At 38.6% G+C, this 24,726-nt stretch overlaps 1 protein-coding gene across 4 annotated transcripts in view; it reads left to right on the top strand.

Annotated features, from left to right (window-relative positions):
• csnk1g2b (casein kinase 1, gamma 2b) overlaps positions 1–24,726 on the top strand; it is a 110,904-nt gene that overhangs the window by 13,247 nt on the left and 72,931 nt on the right. The window contains exons 2-10 of one of the 4 annotated variants that reach the window (XM_037697979.1): positions 1,770–1,839; positions 15,637–15,785; positions 17,563–17,797; positions 17,957–18,042; positions 20,238–20,322; positions 20,410–20,555; positions 20,681–20,749; positions 21,928–22,029; positions 22,977–23,083. In XM_037697979.1, coding sequence (XP_037553907.1) covers positions 1,770–1,839; positions 15,637–15,785; positions 17,563–17,797; positions 17,957–18,042; positions 20,238–20,322; positions 20,410–20,555; positions 20,681–20,749; positions 21,928–22,029; positions 22,977–23,083 — 1,049 coding nt within the window. Of the gene's footprint in view, positions 1–1,769; positions 1,840–15,636; positions 15,786–17,562; positions 17,798–17,956; positions 18,043–20,237; positions 20,323–20,406; positions 20,556–20,680; positions 20,750–21,927; positions 22,030–22,976; positions 23,084–24,726 lie in introns of all 4 variants that reach the window. The other 3 variants (XM_037697978.1, XM_037697981.1, XM_037697980.1) reach the window with 3 other exon arrangements.

Raw genomic sequence — 24,726 nt, 5'->3', positions numbered from 1 at the left:
ATTTATAGTTATAAAGGTGCTCATCATAAAAGTACAGAAAGTCCCTCACTGTTCTCGAAGTGGCTTATATTTTATTTTAACACTCCAGTGTGCTAAAACGGCACCAGAAGGGAAGATGATCCTGATTTGATAAAGGCCTAATGGAGTGAAAGTGCGAGCTTAACAACCGTTCAGCTTTCAGTTTAGATGATTTAAAGCAGAACAACTCTGGTAGTAGATGCATTTGAAAACAAGTTCTTTGATTAGACCTACAACAAACAGCTCATGAAATGTTGAGGATATTTATTTTTATTTTGATCTTTACGTAGACCCTTTAACTGGATGTGTAGTTGTTTTCTTGATTCACTGCATTTTCTCTTTTTTGTCATGATTTTGGAACACACCTTCAAAATGGCCACAGCCAGTGTTCCCAGAATGTTATTTTTAGTTTTTCAATTGATCAATAATTTGTGGTTTCGTAATCCAGTGCTTATGAAACCACAGTAACTGAGGAGGGAAAGTCCTGCATACCATTTTACCACACCCTTGTTTAACTTCAGGGCAACCAAACGTAACGAGAACTCCATTCATTTTCAGTGAGAGAAAAATGGCAGAAAAAGTTTAATATATTTAAAAAGTAATAAAGGTACCAAAACCCAAAGTCATATAGACTTAACGTCCAGAGGAAGCTTTGCATTTTAATTTATGAATGGCTGAAAAATGAGTTACCAGTAGTTGCCAAAAAACATAAAGAAAAAGTAAAATAACAGTAATAGAGAAACTGGAAAATTATATTATGAATGCTCATTCAGCACTATTAAATAATTATGCTTTCTGGAATATTACATAAATCATGTAGGCTGTAAAGGAGCACAAAATGCACAATTTGTTATAATTTTCTTTTTTGTTCAGTATAATTTTAGTAAAGCAGAAAAATCACAACACACCTTCAACATTATAATTTCAGAAAAAAAAAAGTCCTGAAGGTTGTTTGCTCTTTTTTAAGAGTTATTGCACTCAATGCCGATATGCTGATATAAATATGGTATATTGTTTATTAACTTTAAAACTTAAAGGAGAACAAGTACTTTAGTGTGAACTATAATTGATGTGCTCACATTGTATACAGAGAACAATACATGCCCGACTGAATGGTCTGAGACAAATATATCATTGCACCCTTCCATGCAGAGGTAATGCAATCATTGAGACAAACGGGAAACTCTGCATCCTTGTTTTAAATCGGTGCTCTATAGTGCTTGTGTAGAAAAGAGCTTTAACACAGAATGTGGTACTGACTGTATTGATTAAGAAAAAGAATTAAGTTGGGTGTGTTCCTCTCCGTGTTTGTCTGTAATGCCATTGTCATCACAAGAGTGGTGCTAATCAGATTACATTTTATATTGTGAAGCTTGAGCAAGCAGTAAATGAACAGTCCTGATTGGTTGATTACCAGCCACTTCACCACAATGGTTTATATACCATCTGGAACTGCTCTTTATCCTGCTATATCTCACGAAGTCTGAACCAAGAATTAACTAAAAATTTGTACCATTCATATATTTGTTACTCCAATAAACACTGGGGTCACGCTCGTATGTCTCATGTCTTTCTAAGTAAAATGTCAGAAAAAGGCTGAGGTATTTTAGTTTTTCTCATTTTTCTTTGTTGGTATTTATGTGTTTAACATCAACATCTGTCATGCAATTGTACCGTTAAAGCCCCTTATGTACAAATTATTTATGGGATAAGCCGTATTTAACATTCTCTTATTTCTTTTTCTCTTTCAGGAACCCATAAAGTCCCGAGCGCCACAGCTCCATCTGGAATACAGGTTTTACAAACAGTTGGGAAATTCAGGTAAGAGCAATGCTACCTGTAGATTATATAGTAATATATTGTAATCTAATATTGTCCCAAACTTCAGCAATTAAAGGTTGAATATAAATGTGCATTTTCATTCCTGACCAGCACTGGAAAGTGAACACATTGACTTGTGCTGACATGTGCCCTCTGCGAGATAAGTTAGTGTTTAATTTGAAGGTCCACCAATAAGGAAGTGTCAATACCAGAAAGATTATAATTAGAAGATAAAATTACAAGTTCTCTTGGTGGAGGAGAAATACTGATAAACAGAATGTATTTCATTCCAAAATGGCATTGTGCGAGAACCCTCGGTATATTTTCTTTACCTCCTGTCAATTTTTAATTATTTCAGTTTTTAATTGAAAGATGATTGTGACATGTCAATTATATGGAGGGGTTTTGTTTTTGTTCATCACCTGCCACCATGAAAGGCAGGCATAAATGCAATAGATTTTTATGAAACTCTCAAAAAGTAATTGCTGGATATGCATTTAAAACTGAATAACATTTTGAGTTGACCTGATTCAAGATGGTTGCAACAGAAAATTGACCATAGAAAATCTACAAGTGGATACAGCTTAGTCACTTTTACAAATATTGAACTTAAACTTTATGTAGTAGTAACTAATACTCTTCTCTGACACTTCAGCCACTTTGCGATTGACAAGTGCGTCTCCACTCGGTTCTTGTCTTATCGGTTCTTCTCATGTGTAGGTGATTTGCCACTGTGACTTGTTTCCCCACTCTGAGGGCAGGATCATCACCGCAAAATGGGCGGTATAACAGGTTATTGTGGTGTACCAGGTCTCACTTGTAAATGCATCCCTGAGGCTCAATGGGATTAGCCTGTATAAATAAAGGTTGAATTAATTAATTGTGTGCAACACTCCGCTAAATCCTAACATTGGCCAATGAAGTTAGAACGGTCTGGACCTCATCATTGGTCCACGACAATATATTTGGAGCTTTCATACCAGAACCAAGATAAACAACACTCAACACTATCAGAGAGGAAATGGTGGTTCAGAGATAGTTTGCATTTATTGCTGGGTGGGTCATCCTGATGTAGCTACGCTGGCCAGTTAACGGCTGCTGCCTGCTTACGTCAAAATCATCACCTTGGAGCAGTTCGCTTAAAACCATGAACAAGATGATCCCATAAACCAGGCTGAGTAGGTTGGGTACTGGCAGTGGGCAGGCCTTTAACTAGTGTGGTGTGATGCGTAACCGATGAGAATTGAGACTGTGGCAAAGCGCCAGTGCTTTGTGCTCACAGACCTTGCATGCACTTTGTTTAAATCTTTGGCATGCAAGGCCACAGGCAGTATCCACCAAGGAATATGAAATTTTACTTTTTGGTTCAAATGTCCAATTTTCCCTCATCTGTCACAAGCGTGCATGTGCACAGACGTGTGTGTGTGTGCATGTGTGTGTACTGTGGTGTAATTTAGTGGCACGCGCTAACCTCTTGGCTCCTTGCACTGAAGCAAAAGCTTTGCACTGTTGATAAGGAGTTGGGGCATTAGGGCAGTCCTTGACTATTTATAGATGGGCCTCTACAAGTGTTCAGGCCATAATGGTGTCTACTTGGATAGCTTCCCTGGTCGCAGTATCTCCTCTGCCTCAACGATTGACTGTGTCCAGCCTGCAGTTTGCAGAACAAATACTATTACATGCATTGTTGACAGGTTGTAGCCTGCTTTTCTTTATAGCTGATTTTGTTTTAATCTTTCAGCTAATCTTTATCAGTGCATACTTAAACCAAAATATAACTATAAATGTCATGACTTTTTAATATTTTTTTTGGCTGTGTCTGATTTTGGTTGTATTGTTCGGTGCATTTAACTTGTACTTTGCAATCTCTTCCACAACCACCCACTGTAATGTTAGATTTTTCTGTAATAAAAATAAAATAAAAACAACCGAAGTCTAGAAATAATATTTTCTCTTTTGACAATCGACTCCTAGATTTTTAAAGCCCCAGGGGCCTTTATCAAGCCAAAAGGCTATATTATGATTTTTTAGTTATTTTTTTGGAGGTATAAACAAAGTACAGGTTAGACTGGGTAAATTAAGTCTACTGAAGTGCTCCTGGGCAGTGTTTCTTGGTTCACTGGGCTTACAACAGTCTAAAAAGCTGTCAAACCAAGATGTTCTAAATAAATTCATTGATTTTAATTTTGTTCTATATTTTATATACTGGTATTTGTGTTGGTTCTGTGACAAAAATCACAGACTAGGTGAGCGCCCCGCCATGGCAAGTTATCTAGGGGAAACACTGGTTTATATTAAACTCAATTGCTACAAAAAGCTGGACATAAAATGCTGGCAATATTTGACTCATCCAACTTTAGATTCGACTGCTTGTTGAGAATTTTTTTTAAATGATCCCGTTCAGTAGGTAAATGAACTCAAGTGTGACTAACAATTGATGTTCATAAGTTAAGGGACAGCCAATGAGAAACAAATAAATAATGTAGCCAAAAAAGCCTCGTCTTTAGCGGACCAGACTACATGATGACATGACAGAAAGGCTCCAGCATAGGAGGAATCAAGGACGATAAATCTACTTATGTTGTCAACTTGGCTAAATGGGGACATGTGACACTGTTAGTCCAGCCCCAACCCAAGGGCCTCAAATATGTCATAGTGTAGACTACTCAGTGCTTAATGCCCAGCAGGAGCTTATCTGTGCACTATTAATTCTCTCTGGTTCTGAACAGATCCCAGCTGTTGGGAATCCTTCCTACATCACAAATTACTGTGAAAATTGTTGATAATATTGGCTTTTAAAGGGGATGCAACTCTACAGATTGGTTTTAGAATTTGCTGTGTGTATTAGATAAAGGCTGTAGCCGTTTTTCGTCCATGTTCTGCAGTGTATAATTAATATTATTTATTTTATTTTTTGGTCTTTTCATGTGGGAATACGATGATGGAGTAGGTCACTGGTGTGTTCCCAGAAAATGTTTGCAGAAGTTTTTCCTTGTTCATACATTGATGTCTGGCTTTTTAGCAATATTGTGGATATTTCCATCGGTAATCATGAAAACTGTATTTTGGATACCTTTGTCTGCCATTCTCTGTGCTGCAAACAGAACACTGATTTTTATTTTTTCTGCATTGTGTTGTTTTGTTCTGGATTTGGCTGTGGTGTAGAGGTAGGGCAGCTGACTTGGGACCAGAAAGTCATCCCTCACTGCACCCTGGGCACTAGCTGCCCGCTGCTGCACTTGGATGTATCTCACATGTGATGGGTTAAATGCAGAGCACAAATTTCATCATTGTATAGAAATACACAATGATGACAACACACAGTACTTTTTTTCTTTCTTTTGTAAAATGCCCTGTCTTCAGGAAGGAAATGGGCACTGCAGACAATGTCAGGACTCAATTCTCTGCAGACTTCTTCAAACAGGTCTCACTTGTAAATGAGTCTTCAAGGCTCAATGTGATTATCTGTATAAATAAAGGCTGAATGAATGTGTCAAAAGGGTTTTAAACTACTAATCTGTGGCTTCGTCTTCAGTCATTTTCATTTTGTGGAATGGCTACTGCTATATAACCTGGTTCATAAGAGCAAGCGATCATTTAGCAGCAGGTTGATGGAGTTCTCACATCTTTGAGTATATGATTGTTGTCATGGCTCACAAAAGTGAGTGCACCCCTCACATTTATGTTATTATATATTTTCATGGGACAACACAAAAATTATGACACTTGGATATGATGCAAAGTAGTCCATGTTCATCTGTGTAACAGTGCTAGTTTGCTGTCTCCTCAAAATAACTAAATACACTGCCATTAATGTCTAATTCGCTGGCAACATGTACAGCCCCATGTGTAAATGTCCATATTGTGCCCAATTAGCCATTTTCCCTCCCCAGTGTCATGTGACTCGTTACAAAGTCTCAGGTGTGAATGGGAAGCAGGTGTGTTAAATTTGGTGTTATCGCGCTCTCATATCTCTTGCTTTTACTCCTGAACTGAAAGCCCTCCGGCTGAATTGCCGATTTTAGCGAGGTCAGGTCTGCTGGTGCTGGTGGTTTGAGCGGGGTGACAGATGTCCGATCAGAGATCAGTAAATTCCCCGACGCATTCTGAAGCAGAACATGATCTCCTCCATTTGGAAACTAGGCCTCAGGGCAATATTTGAACATGATAATGAGCCTAAACACACCTCCAAGATGACCACTGCCTTTCTAAAGAAGCTGATTGTAAAGGTGCTGGACTGGCCAAGCATGTCTCCAGACCTAAACCCTAATGAGCGTCTGTGGGGCATGCTCAAACAGAAGGTCGAGGAGCACAAGGTCTCTAACATCCACCAGCTCTGTGATGTCATCATAGACGAGTGGAAGAGGCAACATGTGAAGCTCTAGTGAACTCCATGCTGAAGAGAGTTAAGACAGTGCTGGAAAATAATCATGGCCACACAAAATATTGATGCTTTGGGCACAATGTGGGCATTTTCATTTAGGGCTGTACTCAATTTTGTTTCCAGCGGTTTAGATATTAATGGCTGTGTGTTGAGTTTTTTTGAGGGGACAGCTAATTTAAACTGTTATACAAGCTGTACATTGACTACTTTACATTGTATCAAAGTGTCATATCTTCTGTGTTGTCTTACAAAAAAAATTACAAAAATGTGAGGGGTATACTCACTTTTGTGAGATATATCACCTCCACTTACAACTATTGATGCAAGATCACTTTTATTTGTTTTCTGCTGTTGTGGTATTTTTTTGGCTTCAACTATTATTATTCTAAGAACTCAGATTTAAAATGGGCATGTTTACATAAAATCCAGAACATCCAGATGGCAGTTTATGACTTTTCCTGGTTAATCTACAATAACTAACGATGCACGATATCGGATTTTGGGCCGATATGTTAAACTTATTCGGCCGATGCCGATTCCGATATTTTATTCCTTTGTTCCTTTGTCAGAACATAGCTCTCTTATTTAGGCTTATTTGCTACAAAAATTGTGTAACAGCTGTAAGACTTGGTGACATATATTCAGTAACGGCTATATAATATGCATAGCACTTTGAAATATTAAATAAAAAGTGTTAAATGTTGTTTATTAGCATTGGTCACCTGCAATGCTGTCTCACTTGTGGAGGCTTGTTCCATGTTCCTAGTTGCAGTGTGGGTTCTCTGCACTCCTGTGCATGAAGGACAGCCTTTTTAAGTTCAAAGTTTTCGTCTATATCAATTGTTCTGTAAGACTAATCCTGCTAACGGGGCCAACACAACGTCCAAATGTCTGTGGTAAAACTCACCCAACAAGTCGTGCTATTGGCTATTAGCTTCTCAATGACGTTGGAAATGACGGCTTGTAACTCGGGTAACGTTACGTCGGAAAAATATCTCCGACTGAGAACAATGTAGCGAGGCTCAACGTAGTCCATAAATCTTTGGAATCCGACATCCTCACCAACAAAAAATAAAATTTACACACCGCCGACATTTTGAATTTTCCTCTCCGCCGTGAGCTCAGGTAGGCACATGTGACGTCATCGCATTGCGTTGCCGCTGCAACGTCATCACATTGTGCTGCCGCTGCAGGTAAAAACAACACCTTTTATATCTGCGAGTTATTTTAATGGAATGGCCGATGTCCGCTTTTGAATTTTAACGCCAATATCAGCTGATACCATGCCGAGGATATTGTGCATCCCTAACAATAACAGTTTAAAGCAATTAGTTTTAGATACTTTGAGAAAATAGAACTGCTGCTCTAGATTCACTGTCATCTTAATTATTGCTGAAGTGCTAAGGTTTAAATTATCTGGTAGATATACGGTAATAACTTTATAAAACGGATCATCTTGCTGGTTTCCAGGCTCACAGCATCTTGTGTGTGCGATCTGCCTTGGAATTGTGTTGCACTTGTCTCCTTTGGCTCAGTTTGTGCAAGTAAGAGAACCCTGATCAGATTTCAACTTGTGAGAACATCTCTGAAACACTGGGCTTAATGCAAGCCACTTCTGTTCATCCTCTTCCCCATGCGTTCCATAAGCTAAATTTTTAACAGGGGAAGACATAAAGAAAATTTCCAGACTGTTGTCTGACTGTTGCAGGGAAAAAAAAACTTGTTAAACATTTTTTAATTAATTAAATAAAATCAGATTGTCCACAACCTTCACAGAAAAGAAGATGAAACATGTAATTTAATTAGTATATTGCGCTATATACAAAGTTTATAATATACAAATGTTCTTAGTCAGCCATCTTGTGGACTACTTGGAACTTCAAGCTACTGAGTGGCTGACTGACTCAGGAGCTGCTGGAGTGGAACTTCCTCGTCCTTTTCCTTGCCATCAGACTTTGCAAGAGAAGTGCTCACAGCGTATTTGAAGCTCACAGATTAAAACGGAAAAAAAAATATTTCGACTGAATTTTTTTTTGCAACTAAATTACCCAACCAATTACACCCCCCCCCCCCCCCAAGACCTTAGAAGCATTGAAGTTGTAAGAAGTTTTTAACCTGCACCAACAACGTTCTGAAGGAAGAGAGGAGTTTTGAACAACTTTTATGTAGTTTACTTTTATGTTATTTCTAGGGAATGGTGGTGCAGAGGTTAGAGAATGTTGGCCTTTGATCAGAAGATCACGGGTTCAACTCCTGGTACTGACAACTTCAAAATGTAGGTGGGAAAGGTGAAGCACCCACACCTGTCTCCACCCTCATTTGCCCTACTCTGGGCCCTTGAGCAAGGCATTTTACCCCTACCATCTGCTTCCCTGGGTGCCCTAGATGGCAGCTCTGCTCCACACAAAGGGCTGAGGTTGCTCGGTGGTCTGTGGTTGCATCAGGAAGGACATCCGGTGTAAAAATATTTGCCTTGTCTTCGTGTGACTTAGTTCACTGTGGCGACCCCTGAAGAAGGGAGCAGCCGAAAGAAGGAGGAAGACTTTTATGTCATTTCTGTGTTTTCAATTGAGGGGTTGTCACATGTATTTTAGAAAATTATAGCACAGGAAGTCCTTTTGTAGAATACAAATTTACTTAAAATTATTGTTTTTAAATTTATCAGACTGGCAGATTTCTCCCCTAAATTGACTACTTTGTTTAAAAGAATTATATTTATATGATTTTAGTTCATGAGGTAATTTTGTACTACTTTTCATATTAGATAATTTATGAAATTGCATTTATCATAGTCCAATTATATCTGAGTATGGTTCTAAATAAAAACATGTTTAGTACATCCAAATATCCACAACACCTTGTTATTACTAAAACACAGTGTAGCATTTAACTTAGCAGATTTTTAAGACAAACTACACAAAACTGACTCACAGAGAGAACTTTGTGAGTTTAAGGTAAAAAATGAAAGCTAAACAGAGACACACATCATTGCTATAATCTGGGGCGTATAAATATAAATCATTTTGAGCTGATAATATTATTTATTATAAAAACTACAAGCAGCAGACGGCCTGTTTTACTGAGAGACGCAAACAGGCTGAATGCACTTCTGCGATGGCGCACTTTTTCTTGCACCTGGAGTTTCGTCACACGCTCAAGATGGACAGGTCTGTACGATGATGACGACACTCCGAACATATTAACATTTACCGGTAATAAAGTTAGATTTTAGATGCAAAAGTCCCGGGAAGGTTGGGGTTACCGTGTGGGAGGAGGGTGTGTGGGGAATGGTGTTTCAGTTCTGGTATCTCCCCCGGCTGCAGTGAACTGGTCACATGCAAACGCATACACTTAATACAAGGACATTTAATAATTTGTTACATCATCACCTTCAGTCAGGGTAGTGGGGTGTCCTCCTTGGAAAATAGTACTGGAAACACTGATTGTTGCTCTCACCTGCAGTCTGTCTCAGAGTTAGGAACACTGTGCACAAACAGCATGGTCCGCTCTGCTCCGATTGGGTAAAACTGTGGCTCTGGTTCTCATTATTTGTTGAAAGCAGCGTCGGTTTAATCCCTGAATCATTATTTGATTCTGGGCTTTTAAAAAGACTACAACAAAACACACGTTTTTTTTTCCCTCCATTCATTTTTACAGATGTTCAAAATGGTGGAAATCTGTTGCGGCAACGGAGAACTTTAATCATGTCTTTTTTTTACTTGTTAGTCCACTGGACAATCTTGAGGCGGGATCTGGTTGTCCGAAACTCATATAGGTTGTCTAAACAAACGCAAACCGCTCATGTTGACCCCTGTTAAATATGCTTTTTTTTTTCCTCCCTCTGCTTAGGCCTGTCTCGATAAACAATAAATCAGTTAATCGCTTGATAAATGAAAATTATCGACCTCGTTTTCATTTATCGGCTTTATCGTTTCTTCGTGTCTCTCTTCCTACTGAAGACACGGCTCAACTCCGGTGCTCGTCACTGACCCCTCCCCTTTCTCTTTTCTCTTTAAAATCTGTTTTAACCGTAAAAAAAAATGAGTTTTTGGATTTTTAAAAGCAGCTAAGCTACAAGCTAAGCTAACAGGCCGACCCCGGGGGGTACCTCTGTCTTGTCAAAGCGCCTCCATCCATCCTTCGGTTCAGTCTTATACTGCCATCCAGTGGTCAAAAAAGGTACTACATGCAAAACAAATTATTATAGAAAACATTGCTTCTTAAATTTGACAATAATTACTAATTGTTGTCAAATTTCAAACAATATTATCGTTTATCGCAATAATTTCTGAGACAATTAATCGCCCAGCAAAAATTGTTATCATTACAGGCCTACCTCTGCTGTCTTGCTGCCTTCTTTCCTTTGGTCCCTTCCTCTTTAGTCTGTACCTCTAACATTTCATGGTAAATCAACATTGCCTTCTGCATTCACGATGTGGCCTTCCCTCAAAATGTAGCCAGAGAAGGCTGCTTACTGATACGATAAGGTTTATTGTTTTAAATATAGCACATTGAGCCCACGGGGTCCATTCTTGTAAGCATTTAAGACAGATCTCCTCTTTTGTTTTCACACTGTAGGAACTGGGACTGTTTGTTGTTCTTTTAACAGCTTTTATATGGTCTATTTTAGCTCTTGCTTCAGAGTAGGAACTAAAAAAAGCACAATGGGGAACCTATGAGTGACGAAATGAAATCTGATTGGTCCAGTCATCATAACACATGTTTATTGGCAGAGCAAGCTCACCCCATTTAAAAAGGCCTTCACTGTAAACAGCTTGTTGTGTTGAAGGAAGACATTTTGCTTAAAATAAACCACAAGAGAAGGGAAGTGTAGGCTTTTATGAGCTGTATGTAACAGAAGAAATACATGATTTCTGAACAATTTAGGCACTATAAATAAAAAGAAAATGCACAGGAAGGAATAAAAAAACATGAAAAGCTTAGAGTGGATCAGATTGAAAGAACAGCAGATGGTACAGTTTATTGAACTCAGTTTTGCTGCAACAGCAAGTTTTTTTTTTCCTTCAGTAATACAGATAATTACAAGTGTCCAAACGTTTTTTTTTTTTTTACTCCAAACTGCAGCAAATGAAATGAAAGGTACAAATAAACTTTTTTTTTTTAATGTATTGATTGTCACAAAAACTCAGGATAAGTTTCCTACCATTTTCATCTTGTGCTTAGACCAATGCAATGCCTGAAAAATAGAGCACATTTTGTGTTGATTTAAACGTGTCTGATTTTGTTTTTTTAATGCAAAACTTGTTATTACACCTATATTATACTTTTCCTAATGATCTTTTTTTCAGTGCAAGACAATTGTAAGAAAAATATGCATTAAAGATAAAATTATTAACACCTTTTCCCTGTCTGCTACGCTTCCCTTTATCACTCTTTGAGGCTTAAAGTATAAACCGTTGCGTATGTTTAAGCACACTTGCACCTCTCTAATTTAAAAGCATGTTTTATAAATATGCATCTTTCCATCTGTGTGGTTGTCATTACACCCTCGACTCGAAGCAAACATGCAGTTAACGTTGTGTGCATAAGTAGCCACAATGACCATCGGCTACCCAGACAATCACAGTGTTTTCAAGGTGATGCAAAGACAAAATTCTTCTGGGTGCTTCACAGAGAAGCTTCTCAGTCCTTAAAACCCGAAGAGATCCTGCAAAACAGTTTGTTTCAAAAACACCAGAATAGCCGAGACAGCATGGGTCAGAACACCACAGACATCAGGCTGCAATTAAGTTATTGCATGAGAGCATTTTCCACAATTATCAACATATGTATGTCAGATGATAGTAACAAAAAGAGTTAGACATTTAGCGTTCATGTGATTGGATCATTCTGTTGGATTGGAGGGCAGTTTTCATTTATTTTTTGTGATACTGTTGGTTTTATGCAGCCATTGTTGGCATGTGTCGAGATGAATTTTACTGGACAGAAATTACCCTGTCCTGCCTGTAATTTCTACCCTGTGAGCACCAGCCTCTGCTCACATACACCAGCAGAAGATTATAATGCACACTGCACTCTTTTCTTGTGATGACTGTGCTTTGAATGCCCTCTAGATTTGGGCCATGCTTTGATGAGTCAGCCTGCCTGTGAGCTCTTGTCACAGCCTCGTCTGCCGTGGACGTCGGTGTCAGAAAAATCCTAAAGGTTAAAGTGCAGGCAGGTGTACGAGTGCCTGTTCATAAACAGTGGGTATATTTTTGTCTACTGACATGCAGTGTGAAGCTGTTCAGTGTGTCAAGTTGATTTTGTGGAATTCACAGCTCTAGCCTACTAAATAAAAATTGATTTGTAACTCTTCTAAAGCGCTGTCATATTTATTTGTTAGATTTATTGTTTCTTTGTGTCTATTCTTTATTTTTTCCCTTTTAAAAATCCACGTTCATTCCTGGTAGTAGCGCTGATGTGTTGGGAGTGCCACTAATGCTGTAATTCATGGTTAATGAGCTTTCTGGGAAATTGTTTATATTGTATGTACATACTGGGGGTTGTAATGGTACACAGAAATCACCATTTGGAACGTACCTTGGCTTAGACTTCATGGTCCAATGCATTTTTTTTATCCATTTAAGGGAAACAAACAAAAAAACAAACAAACAAAAATACACACACACACGGAGGGAAAATAAGTGATACACTGCCGATTTAGCAAATTTTCCCACGCACAAAGAATGGAAAGGTCTGTAATTTTTATCTTGAGTACACTTCAACTGTGAGATACAGAATCTAAGAAAAATAAATAAATCAGAAAATCACATTATATGATTTTTTAAATTAGCATTTCATTGCTTGAAATAAATATTTGATCACCTACCAACCAGCAAGAATTCTGGCTCTCACAGACCTGTTAGTTTTTCTTTAAGAAGTCCTCCTATTCTTCACTCTTTACCTGTAATAACTGCACCTGTTTGAACTTGTTACCTGTATAAAAGATACATACGCACATACTCAATCAATCACATTCCAACCTCTCTACAATGGCTAAGACCAAAGAGCTGTCCAAGGACACCAGGGACCAATTTGTAGACCTGCACAAGGCTGGGGTGGGGTGGGGTGGGGTACAGGTCAGGCAAGCAGCTTAGTGAGAAGGTAACAACTGTTGGCACAATTATTAGAAAATGGAAGAAACACAAGATGACTGCTAATCTTACTCAATCTGGGGCTCCATGGAAGATCTCACCTCGTGGGGTAAGGATGATTCTGAGAAAGGTCAAGAATCAGCCCAGAACTACATGGGAGGACCTGGTTAATGACCTGAAGAGAGTTGGGACCAGTCTCAAAGGGGTCTAACACACTACGCCGTCATGGTTTAAGATCTTGCAGGGCATGCAAGGTTCTCCTGCTCACGCCACACATGCCTAGGCCCATTTTGAAGTTCACCAGTAGCCATCTGGATGATCTAGAGGAGACATGGGAGAAGGTCTTGTGGTCAGATGAGGCCAAAATAGAGCTTTTTGACATCAACTCCTCACCGTGTTTGGAGGAAGAAGAAGGATGAGAACACAATCCCAACCATGAAGCATGGGGGTGGAAACATAATTTGGGGGTGCTTTTCTGCAAAGGAGATGAAATGAGTGCACCGTATTGAAGGGAGGATGGATGGGGGTCATGTATTGTGAGATCTTGGACAACAATCTCCTAAGAAGATGGGTCGTGGCTAACAATGACCCAAAACACACAGCCAGGACAACTAAGGAGTGGCTCTGAAAGAAGCATTGCAAGGTCCTGGAGTGGCCAAGCCAGTCTCCAGACCTGAATTCAATAGAAAATCTTTGGAGGGAGCTGAAACTCAGTGTTGCCCAGTGACAGACCTGAAACCTGAAAGATCTGGAGAAGATCCGTCTGGAGGAGTGGACCAAAATCCCTGCTGCAGTGTGCAAACCTGGTCAAGAACTACAGGAAACGTCTGACCTCTGTAACTGCAAACAAAAGTTTTTGTACCAAAAATTAAGTTCTGTTTTTCTATTGTATCAAATACTTCTTTAATAAAATGCAAATTAATTATTTAAAAATCATACAGTTTGATTTTCTGGATAATTTTTTCTTAGATTTTGTCTCGGTTGAAATTACACACCTCTCCATTCTTTGTGTGTGTGTGTGTGGGGGGGGGGGGGGGGGGACTTAATCAGCAGTGTATCAAACACTTATTTTCCTCACTGTGTGTTTGTGTGTGTATATATATATGTATATATATATATATATATATCACGTTTAAATCAAGGTTGCGTTCGTGTCTGTGCCTAATTGATAAGCTTATACCAGATGTTTTCTATACATAGATGTATACGTTTATATTCCTGCTATGTACCGGGTTTTTGGCACCACAAAAGAGTTTACAGGTGCTTGGTCTAGGTCTTATTAAAAAATCACATGTGTTTTGTCAGTAAAAACAAACCACTTAAGCATTGGTGGTTTTATTTTGGAACAAACTGTTTAAATAGCTAATACTGTATCAGAAATCCAAAGAAAATTACAAATAAATCTAAACATTTTCAAGTCTTTTTGGCAGCATTGTATATCATTTATGTAAACACATTGTATTGTATTTTTCATGCACTGTGTATTTCAGAAATACTGTAATATGACACTTGTGCGGCACAGACCTCACAGCACTTTGCTGAAGTCAGTAGACATTAGGTACTAGACAAATAGAAAAGACACGTTATAGCAGTTTTTAGCACCATGATATGATTATTTTCATATATGCACACTCAGGGTTTTGGAAAATGAGGAATAGTTTGCATTATTCTCCATTGTTCTTATAAAATAACATGCAGTATTGTTTTGTCTCTGATTTTCACTGTCAAAGTGCTGTTTAAATATTGTGACACTGTCAGATTGATCTGTCCACATTCTTTTGAAGTTTACGCACAACCTTTGAGATGGGTGTGGTGGGTTTGTTTTGCACGTGCATTTTGTAGTCACCTTTCCCTTTATCATACTTCTGAGGAAAACTACTTCTGTTTCTGACAAAACTGCCAATGAAAAGTCTTAAAGTAATTCAATTCATGAAACACCTTACTTGTGCTTTGAGCTACTTAAATAAAAGATAACATTGTTTTGATAATGGGAAGTATTAAAAATGAAACGGCAGCAAGCTGACAATTGCTTCATTTTTAAAATTTTGTTATACACATTCATTATCTTGCCCAAGTAGACTTTGTCATGCTTCAGGATCTGGGGGTCGAACCCTCAACCTTCCAGTTGGAAGATTTACCACCCTACTCAGGTTGCCAAGCTGCCACAACAAAAACAAAACTCATTGCCAGGCAAAAGAGTGCACAAAGAAATTCTGTATTTATATGATATATCCAGTTTATTGTATTGAAATTATTCAATTTTAGGAGAAACATTTTACACCGCTTATCGTATTTTGTGTGTCTGTGTTTCTGCAGAGGGAATTCCTCAGGTGTACTACTTTGGTCCTTGTGGGAAATACAACGCCATGGTGCTGGAGCTGCTTGGACCCAGTTTAGAGGACCTGTTTGATTTGTGTGACCGCACCTTCTCCCTCAAGACTGTCCTCATGATAGCCATACAGCTGGTAAGATCTGGGAGAGAGGAGCAGCTTGAGTATTAATGAATAAACTTGCTGCGTCCTTTTGTAGGAAATACAATGAATCTTTGAAGAGATTTTTATTGTCAAAAGGCTGAAACCAAAGGCTTATTCTAAAGGACAAATAAAAAAAACTCCAAGGTAGTTCAGGAAGTCAAAAACACAATTCTTAAGCTTTTTTTTAACTTCAAACCAACATGCTTATTGATCAACTATAAACAGTGTTTCTATTTTTTTTTATCTAGTAGAGTTTGAAATATTCATGTGAAGCAATGGACATTTATCTTTTGAAAACACTGCAGTGAAGTCAAGAGTCAATTGTTCCAACATATAGTTCACTCATTCATCATTTACCAGACCTGAATTTTCTTAATGGACGTTAAAGCGCTGGCTTCTGACAGTATTATCAAATATTTATTATATTTATACAGCAATAAACTGGCAGGTACAAGCAGCAGATGTTGAAGACAATATATACCACAACAGGTAAAACCTGATTTTATTTATAGACCTGCACACTCAGTCAGATCTGGCCAAAATTAGTTTGATCATCTATAGTTGGTTGAGGTTAACTCCCAGTTTTTAGGTTGTATTAAATACAAAATTAAAACAAGTTTGTTAGTTTAGGGACGTTGCTCAAAGAGGTGAAACAAAAGTTGCTCAAACTGAAGGGATGAGAATTTAAATAATTCCTGAGTAATTCAAAGTGCGTTTTTCCTTAAAATGCCCATTCCTGATACAGGCAGAAAAGATGTTTGAAAAAGCAAATTACTGTAATTTCTTGACTATAAGCCACAACTTTTTTCACAGACTTTGAACACAGTGGCTTTTATACAATGCTGCAGCTAATTTATGGATTTTTTTTTTTTTTTTTGATGGGCTAATAAGCTTCATACCGCTAAAATATTTAGCCTTGTCACGCCCGGGCGCTCACATAGATGCCCAATACACATCTCTTGAGGTGTTGGTCCTCATGACTCAATGAGACTACCTGTATAAATAAAGCTTAAAAAAAATCTGACCAATGAAATTATAGAACAGGTCAGGTCAAGCTTGGTTTCATTGGTCAACTGGGAAGGGAGGGAAACTTTGTTCCCCCCTTCCCGTTGTGCTCCCAGGGACACAATGCGCTGGGCGTTGTGGGCACAAGAAAGTATTTGCAGCCACTTGAAATAAGTGGGAATCATGCATTTAAAATGGCACTCCAAGCTCAAGAGTGCAGTGTGCAGGAGGAAGATGAGGCTACTGAACTTTTATTTTTAACCAGCCATGTTACCTGCACTGTTGGAAAAAAAAACATTTATGGTACGTATTTAATTAAAAGTTTAAAAATCTTTGTGTAAATATCTCATGTTACAACATCAACACCCGCGGCTTATAGACAAGTACAGACTATGTATATATGTCGATTTTTTTATTTATTTTTTATTTAGTGGGGACGGCTTATATTTATGTTATTGTGTGCTCCATAGTCTGGAAATTAATGTAACATGAAACTATGAACATGACCTCTTCTGTGTTTAGTTCATGTTATTTTGTAGATCTTCCCAGAATAAAAGAACACCTAAATGGCATTTACGATGTTGCTTGCTAATCAGTAATCTTTGTCATACACAACTTTAGTTGGTTTGTAGGTGACAATATAAAAGAAGGGCAAAATAAAATGGTGGAAAAAAACCTCAACTTCTTGTACTTGAAGTACTTCACAGCTTCAGATCTGCCTGACATTTAAGCACTAACTCTCCCCCACGTGTTGCTTCTCTAGATAACACGGATGGAGTACGTTCACACCAAGAGCCTCATATACAGAGATGTGAAACCTGAAAACTTTCTTGTTGGGAGGCCTGGAAGCAAGAGGCAGAACACCATCCACATCATCGACTTTGGTCTGGCCAAAGAATATATAGACCCTGAGACCGAAAAACACATCCCCTACCGGGAGCACAAGAGTCTGACTGGAACGGCGCGCTACATGAGCATTAACACACACCTGGGGAAAGGTGAGTCTTCAAAACAAAACCGTTAGTTAGTTTTGTTTGGATAAACATTAATGGAGGTACATTACTGGGTTGAAAACAAATACATTCCCAATATGAAATCGGATAAAACTGTGTTTTCAAACTGCAAACCCTAAATTGATAATATTATTTAATTTTCAGAGCAAAGCAGAAGGGATGATCTGGAGGCGCTGGGTCACATGTTTATGTATTTCCTCAGAGGAAGCCTCCCGTGGCAGGGCTTAAAGGTACTGTAGTGTATTTTGTAGTGCACTTAAACGTTAGCCTGTTTTGAAATAAATTTGTCTTGGTTAACAGTTTTATTTTTGCACTTCAATATTCTTAAAGACTTAAACGTTGGGATTTTTTTTTTCTTCTTGTGATCAGTTGAGGATTTCCCACTCTTGGTTTTTTTTTTTAACTAATTTATTTTAATCATTAATTAATAGTTTTGTTTTTATTCTGTAGATACTTTGTCAGCAAGCATGTTATCAGTTTATCAGTATTACATGACTCCTAACTACCCATAGTTTAGAAAAATTAATAAATAGTTTTTAGCTTAAAGTCTCTCGTTTATGATGGTTGATGGCAGCAAACTGTACACAAGACAACATAATATATTTTTATATTCCCTCTTTAAAATCACATTCGATTTAATTTCAAATGCGCTTCAGGAATCGTTTGTTTACTCTGATTTTATGAACGCATTCAGAATACATTAAAGTGAAGTGAAATTATTCTCATCTATCAGTTGTTTGTGACCAGAATCCACTGATTTTCAGCTTGAACTGTGTCAGACAGCCGGGGATTTTTTTTTATTTTTCTTGCTCAGCTGAACTTTTTGTGCACTTAGTTCACTCCAGCACAGCACGTCTTTGTTTTTGGACATTTTTACCTATTTGGAATATGTGCTGTACACAGCGACAAGTTTCTGTTTCACTTCTCGTCATGAGTGTGATGATGTGTGTCCTGAAAAATCTGTGTAAACAAGCCATTATTTGTTGTTTTTATAATTCGTTTGTACGAATATATCTGCAGTAGCACAGTGTCTTAACTTCCAACAGTTGGGAGACAATAATTTTCATGTTTTATTAGAACACAATAAATATTTAAATCCAGATAAGGATTAAAAAAATTAACATGCTAAAGCTTCAGAGAGTAACTGCAAATGTTGGAATGGAAATTTCTAAGAAAATTTTGGAAAATGGCAGTCGTTACAGCTCTAATAATTGTTCTACCGGAGTTGTGACTCATCTAATTTTCTCTTGTTACATAATCGCATACAAACTTCCACAGCCGAGTTATATTTTAATAGCTGAAAGAGCCTGGAGCGCTTTAAAAGGCCGCAAAGACAGGTGCCTGGATGGCCGGTCATAGCAAGCTTTCTGAAGGCATCGATATCAAAGAACAGTCGAGAAGAAAAGACATCTGAACAGTTGCTGTGTGGGTGGAAGCTCTCGGTAGATGATTGTGAGGGATGTAGTGTGGGGGACATCGCACGGCTCGAGCCAAAGCAAGCCTTTGTGCTGTTATACGTTCAACTACTCGGAACAGCAAAAGATTTAAGGAAACAATATAGTGACATAAAGACGACGCTCTGTAAAATGACACTTTCATACCATCATTTTTATACAACAGGAAGTTTAAATCTGTATTCCCAGCAAAGTTACGCTTGTATCAAGGTTGTCTGTATGAGAGTGCCTGCAATTTAATATGAATATTTTTATAGTTTGTGGCATTCTTTTAAATTCTTTCAACATAACCTGATTTCTTTCCCCATCCCTTCTTAAATAAAGTGTTAAATTACAGAGGTTCCCAAACTTTTCCATGCCTTGGCCCCCAAACAGCATTAGCTTCTGGCCAAGGCCCCCCTCGCAAACCCACATACAATGCAACAAAATATGTAAAAAACATCAACTTTAAGAATGTTTTAACTTTTATTCACTATATTCAATTCATTATTACAGCTGCTAAGCACAAAAATGTTATTAACTAACATGTTTTATGTATTATATATTATATTCCCACTGAAAAAACAACTTTTCAATAAACTGTTGACCAGAAGAACAAAACAAAAGAAATCTAACCTCTCTCTAAAGTGTGTTTATCTGGAAATGACAGATACAGATTGCCCTAGTGGGCAATTTTTATTATTATTATTATTATTACTATATTTTTATTTTTATTTTTTTTATTTATCTTTTTCTGTCCAGCTTTCTGAGGCCCCCACTTTGAAAAACACTGTGTTAAAATGTCTTTCTTTTATCTGAAGTAAATTGGAAGAATGCTGTGGTCTACATGTCAGTAAAGTAACTCGGCTGGATAAATTGCATCTATTTGCAAACCAAGGCCCCCGAGTAAAACATAATTACGTCTGTTAATTTGTACTGCGCATCCTGTTGATTGGAGGTTGAACTATTTTTGTAACTTTCTTCCTCTCTAGGCTGACACTTTGAAAGAGAGATACCAAAAGATTGGAGACACCAAGCGAGCAACGCCTATTGAAGTACTTTGTGAAAGCTTTCCTGGTCAGTAGAAGCAATCGGTTATATACATTTTAAATTTTTTTTTAATTTAGTCTCATTTGACATTTTTGTTCTTTTTTGTGACAGAAGAGATGGCCACTTACCTGCGCTATGTGAGGAGGCTGGACTTCTTTGAGAAGCCAGATTATGATTATTTGAGGAAGCTTTTTACCGATCTGTTTGACAGGAACGGCTACATCTTTGACTACGAGTATGACTGGGTCGGCAAGTCTCTGGTGAGAGCGCCTCGCTGACACGTTTTACCCTCGCACTTCTGCTTGGATCTTTAGATGTCACGGCTAGAGTTGATTTATTGTTGTCAAGAGTGAATATTTTATTTGTTGTTCTCTGCTTCTCACAGCCCACACCGATAGGCCCTATCTCTAGTGACACCCCTTTGCAGCCCAAAGTACCACAGCCGAAAAACCAGGTGAGCTCATTAACTTCAACCACACCCACTGACTGACCGTTTAGCCAACCCAGTCATTCGAGTTTCTCTACCAGACCAGTTTTTAGTGTTCCACTGTGCAAACCTTCCTGGAAAGAAACTGCTGCCATTTCCTGTTCCTGTTGTAAGCAATCTCAGCTCTCGTCAAAGTTTTCTGTCCGAACCGTTCCTCCCAACGCCACCCTTTTAAAAAATAAATCTCTGACATGCGCGGTCGAGAAGGTGCCTCTTCTGCCCCAGCTGGAAAACAAAGAAACATTTATGACCTAATATAATTTTTGACACCTTGCCACTCTAAGCGCCAGTCATTGCGTGCATGAGTTGAAAATGCACATTGCATTGTTCATACCAGTGATGACGAGCTACATGCTTAGTGTGTGTCAAAATGTACTTTTTTTTTTTTTTTAAAGCATGCTATCCGAGCCTTGTTTTGTGTAGGAAGAGTAATTTCTTGTTAACGTTAATTCTTCCTGATTGACAGAAATAATAATCCAGATAAGGCTCTTGTCCTGACTCATCATTTCCAGTAAAGCTGTAGAGGGAGGGCATTTTCATTTTATGACAGACTTATTGCAGTGGACTCTAGCCTTTTTTTTACTGCTCTCCATTTAATGTGATTGGCTTGGTAACAACTTTCCATCATTTAATGCTTCCAAAGCACCTCCTTAGGTACCAGGTGCGTTGGTCATGACATCCTGGTAAAGCATCCTTTGACAAGAAAAGTACCTGCTATCTGATGTAAAACAGTAAATGTTGTCTGTAAATGGAAGACACGAACAATTTCCAAACACCTGAACAGATATGTTTCTGTTTTAACGAGATAATCAAGGCTGTTTCCTTTTTCTTCTGCATGACTTTATTAGTGTGTTGATTTGTGCTTCACATAGATTTTTGCTTCCCTTTACTCCTTTATTAACATAGTTTGTCTTAACAAGCCTGCTTCCGCTTGGGAGATGTCTTCTATAATTTTTTGTTTCTTTTTTTTTATTCACTCCCCCCTCTTCCTTGTTGCCTCTTCCACTCTTTCCTTCACCAAATTCACCTCTGACCCTTCACCTCACCTGCATCCTCCACCCTCCCCTCCATCTTCAACCCTCTCCCTGTTTTCATCACTTCCTGCCCATCTGCCTCAAACCCCTTTGTTTGCTCTTTGTGTCAAGTCACCTGAGCCCAAAGGAAGTGAGTCTCAGCCCACTCCCGTGACCAATAAGGAGACTCTGGGGTCGCACCTCACAGCTGAGCGGCTGGGGGGCTCTGTTCAGGTACCACTGCTGCTTCTGCTGCTGCTCTGATGGCTAATGCATGATTCCATGTGAATTTTGTGGTCGACCCTTCCTCTTCACCGACTTCACATCGCCTGCCTATCTTTTGACGCAGTCCGCTTTGGTTTCTTGTGCGTTTGCATCTTTGAGTGTTTGTCAGAGCTCTGCATGTCGCTTGTCTGCTTGTAGGCTGCCTACAGTGAAGGCCGTGCAAAGACGTTCAGCAGTATGCAAAATTTAATTTTTTATTACTAGAAAAACACAAACTGAAATGCCACAAGCAGCTGAGTAAGTTTTGTTGCTGTAGTATTTATATTAGTCTGCTTTTAAGCACTTTAATGTCAGACATCCTGAGAAGTCAGTCAGAAGTAAAATAAAATAAAGTGGAGCGACCCCGCCCCCTGTCGTCAGCTCGTAGAACTGCAGCTTTTAAATTGCAGATTGTGTTTTTTTAAGCCCAAAACAGGTTTTCCTTGTTGTTCCTCTTGCTCTAACCAGTATTTTATTTTTTCAATTAGGTTTGTACTTTTTAAAATTTTTTTTATTAGTCTTAATAATATTTTCCATAAACAGTACTTATGTGGTGATAATATCTTTTTGAGCACAAAAACAAAAAGTTTGCTATTAAAAGTTTATATATATATATATAAGTTTCAGAGAGAATGAACTGGAGGAATCACTGCAGCAAGTAAAACCTTGATCATATTTAGGCCTAACTTGTTTTGTTTTTTTAGAAAAAACATATGTTGCCCTTAAATTATCTACAGTATGATGTTACCTTTAGGTGACTCAGTCCAAGCTGGATAATAATCCTCTCTCATTCTCTGAGAGTTGTTTTTTTTTTTGGTCTGGATCTATTCACATATTTGCAGATTTTTCATGTGAAAGCACATCTCAGCTCAAGAGTGTCAGTGTTTGAGCAGTGTTGGTTTTCTTTAACCGTACAGGTGATACCCTCGACAAATGGCGAGCTGAACACAGACGATCCCACAGCCGGACACTCCAATGCTCCCATTACCGCTCCCACCGAGGTTGAAGTGGCCGACGAACCCAAGTACGAACCAAAATAAAGTCCCATTTACACATAAAACAGCATCCAGTCCAATAGGACAGTAGTTAATAAGAACTCAATGTGTTTGCAGTACAAAGTAACTCTCAGTAGGTTTAACTTTTTATTTCAGATTTAAGTTTAATTTGATTTTGACTAATAAGAACTCATCTACAAACAAAAAGTGATTTGTAATTGTATTATGCCAAACCTTTAGCCACATTTTTTAATGTTAGGAAAACTGTAAATTAACGTGATTAACTGAAACATGCAAAAATAAAGTAAAATACTGCTATGAAACAGTAGGTTGAAAGGGCAGACATAACTGAAATGAAACAAATAAAATTAAAGGTTGGCAGAAATTCTAAAATTGGGAAACTTATCAAAGACTCGTTGAATTGGACTGCTGTTTCTATGTTGACGCACCATGATTACCAGCGAATGATGAGAGTTGTTTGTCTTATCGAGTCCTAGTTCGGTTCAGCTCCTATGGTCGATACCAGGCAGGTTTCGTGGCCAGGTCTGGTAGGTGATCTCGGAAACGGATAATCCCCCGAGGGTACCTGTGTCAGCTGTTGGAGACAGGGTGCTTCTCTGGTTGGTGCTCGTCTGGCTCTGTGTGGTCTCAGAGGTTCTGGAGCGGTCCAGTTCTTCAAGGAGGGGAATATGCTCACAACGCCTGAGTTTAGCTCAAAGTTCTGATTGGCTTTACAGTTGTCCCTCGCTCTATCGTAGCGTATCTGCAGGTAGCAGGTGCACGAGCCAGCCGGCAAAGATTCCTGACGTTTGCCGTCTGGGAATGCTTTCCCGCCTCCAGTGTGCGCAAGAATCCCACTCCAAATAGAGGGATGAATGTACGGATTTAATCCAGCAACGTCTCCAATGATGCAGACAGTTGCTAATTTGAAAGTGGAAGAAACCAGAGTTGTTGCCAGATGACATCATATCCTTTGATTCTCGCCAAATATCCTCCCCACTTTCCACGTCTCCGAGGTTGACAAGCACAGAGCACACAGATAGTCCATTCTGTGTGACAGATGAGGAGGTAATCTTGATGAATAATTTCCAAAACTAGATACCGGCAACTTAACATGATGGAGGCTGAGAAGAGTTGTGCAATCATAGACAAGCAGAGCAGAAAATATCAAAAGGCAAACAAAAAGCAAAAAGCAGGCAGAGTAAACGTGGCAGACAGCTAGCTGTGACTGGTGCCATCTTGAATGCACCCCATTCTCTGATAAGATCACCAGAGACCTCATTATTCTCCAGAAACTATAGGCTTTCCATGGGTTTAAATGTGTGTCCTATGTATGTGAATAGTGTGGCTGCTTTAGGATAAATCTTGGGGTTAACAGATTTTAGATGAAGTAGGACACTACAGGTGGATGGGTCCACTGAAGAGCCAGAACCATCTCACAGGTTCGGTCATGCCTGGACTAGACTGAAAACAAGTAACAAAGCAAAAACAATTCATCCATCCATTATCTTTTACCCGCTTCTTCCATTTTGGGTCACTGGGGTCGCCGGTGCCCATGTCCGGCAATCACTGTGCAAGGGGCGGGGTAAAAACAATTCAGTTCATTTATAAAGCGCCAAGTCACAACAGAAGTCATCTCAGGGCACTGAACAGAAACTTTCATATATATATA

Source organism: Nematolebias whitei, chromosome 3 (genome assembly GCF_014905685.2).
Source record: "Nematolebias whitei isolate Nwh7 chromosome 3, NemWhi1, whole genome shotgun sequence".
Taxonomy (NCBI): Eukaryota; Metazoa; Chordata; class Actinopteri; order Cyprinodontiformes; family Rivulidae; genus Nematolebias; species Nematolebias whitei.
This window is presented reverse-complemented; position numbering and strand designations above follow the sequence as displayed.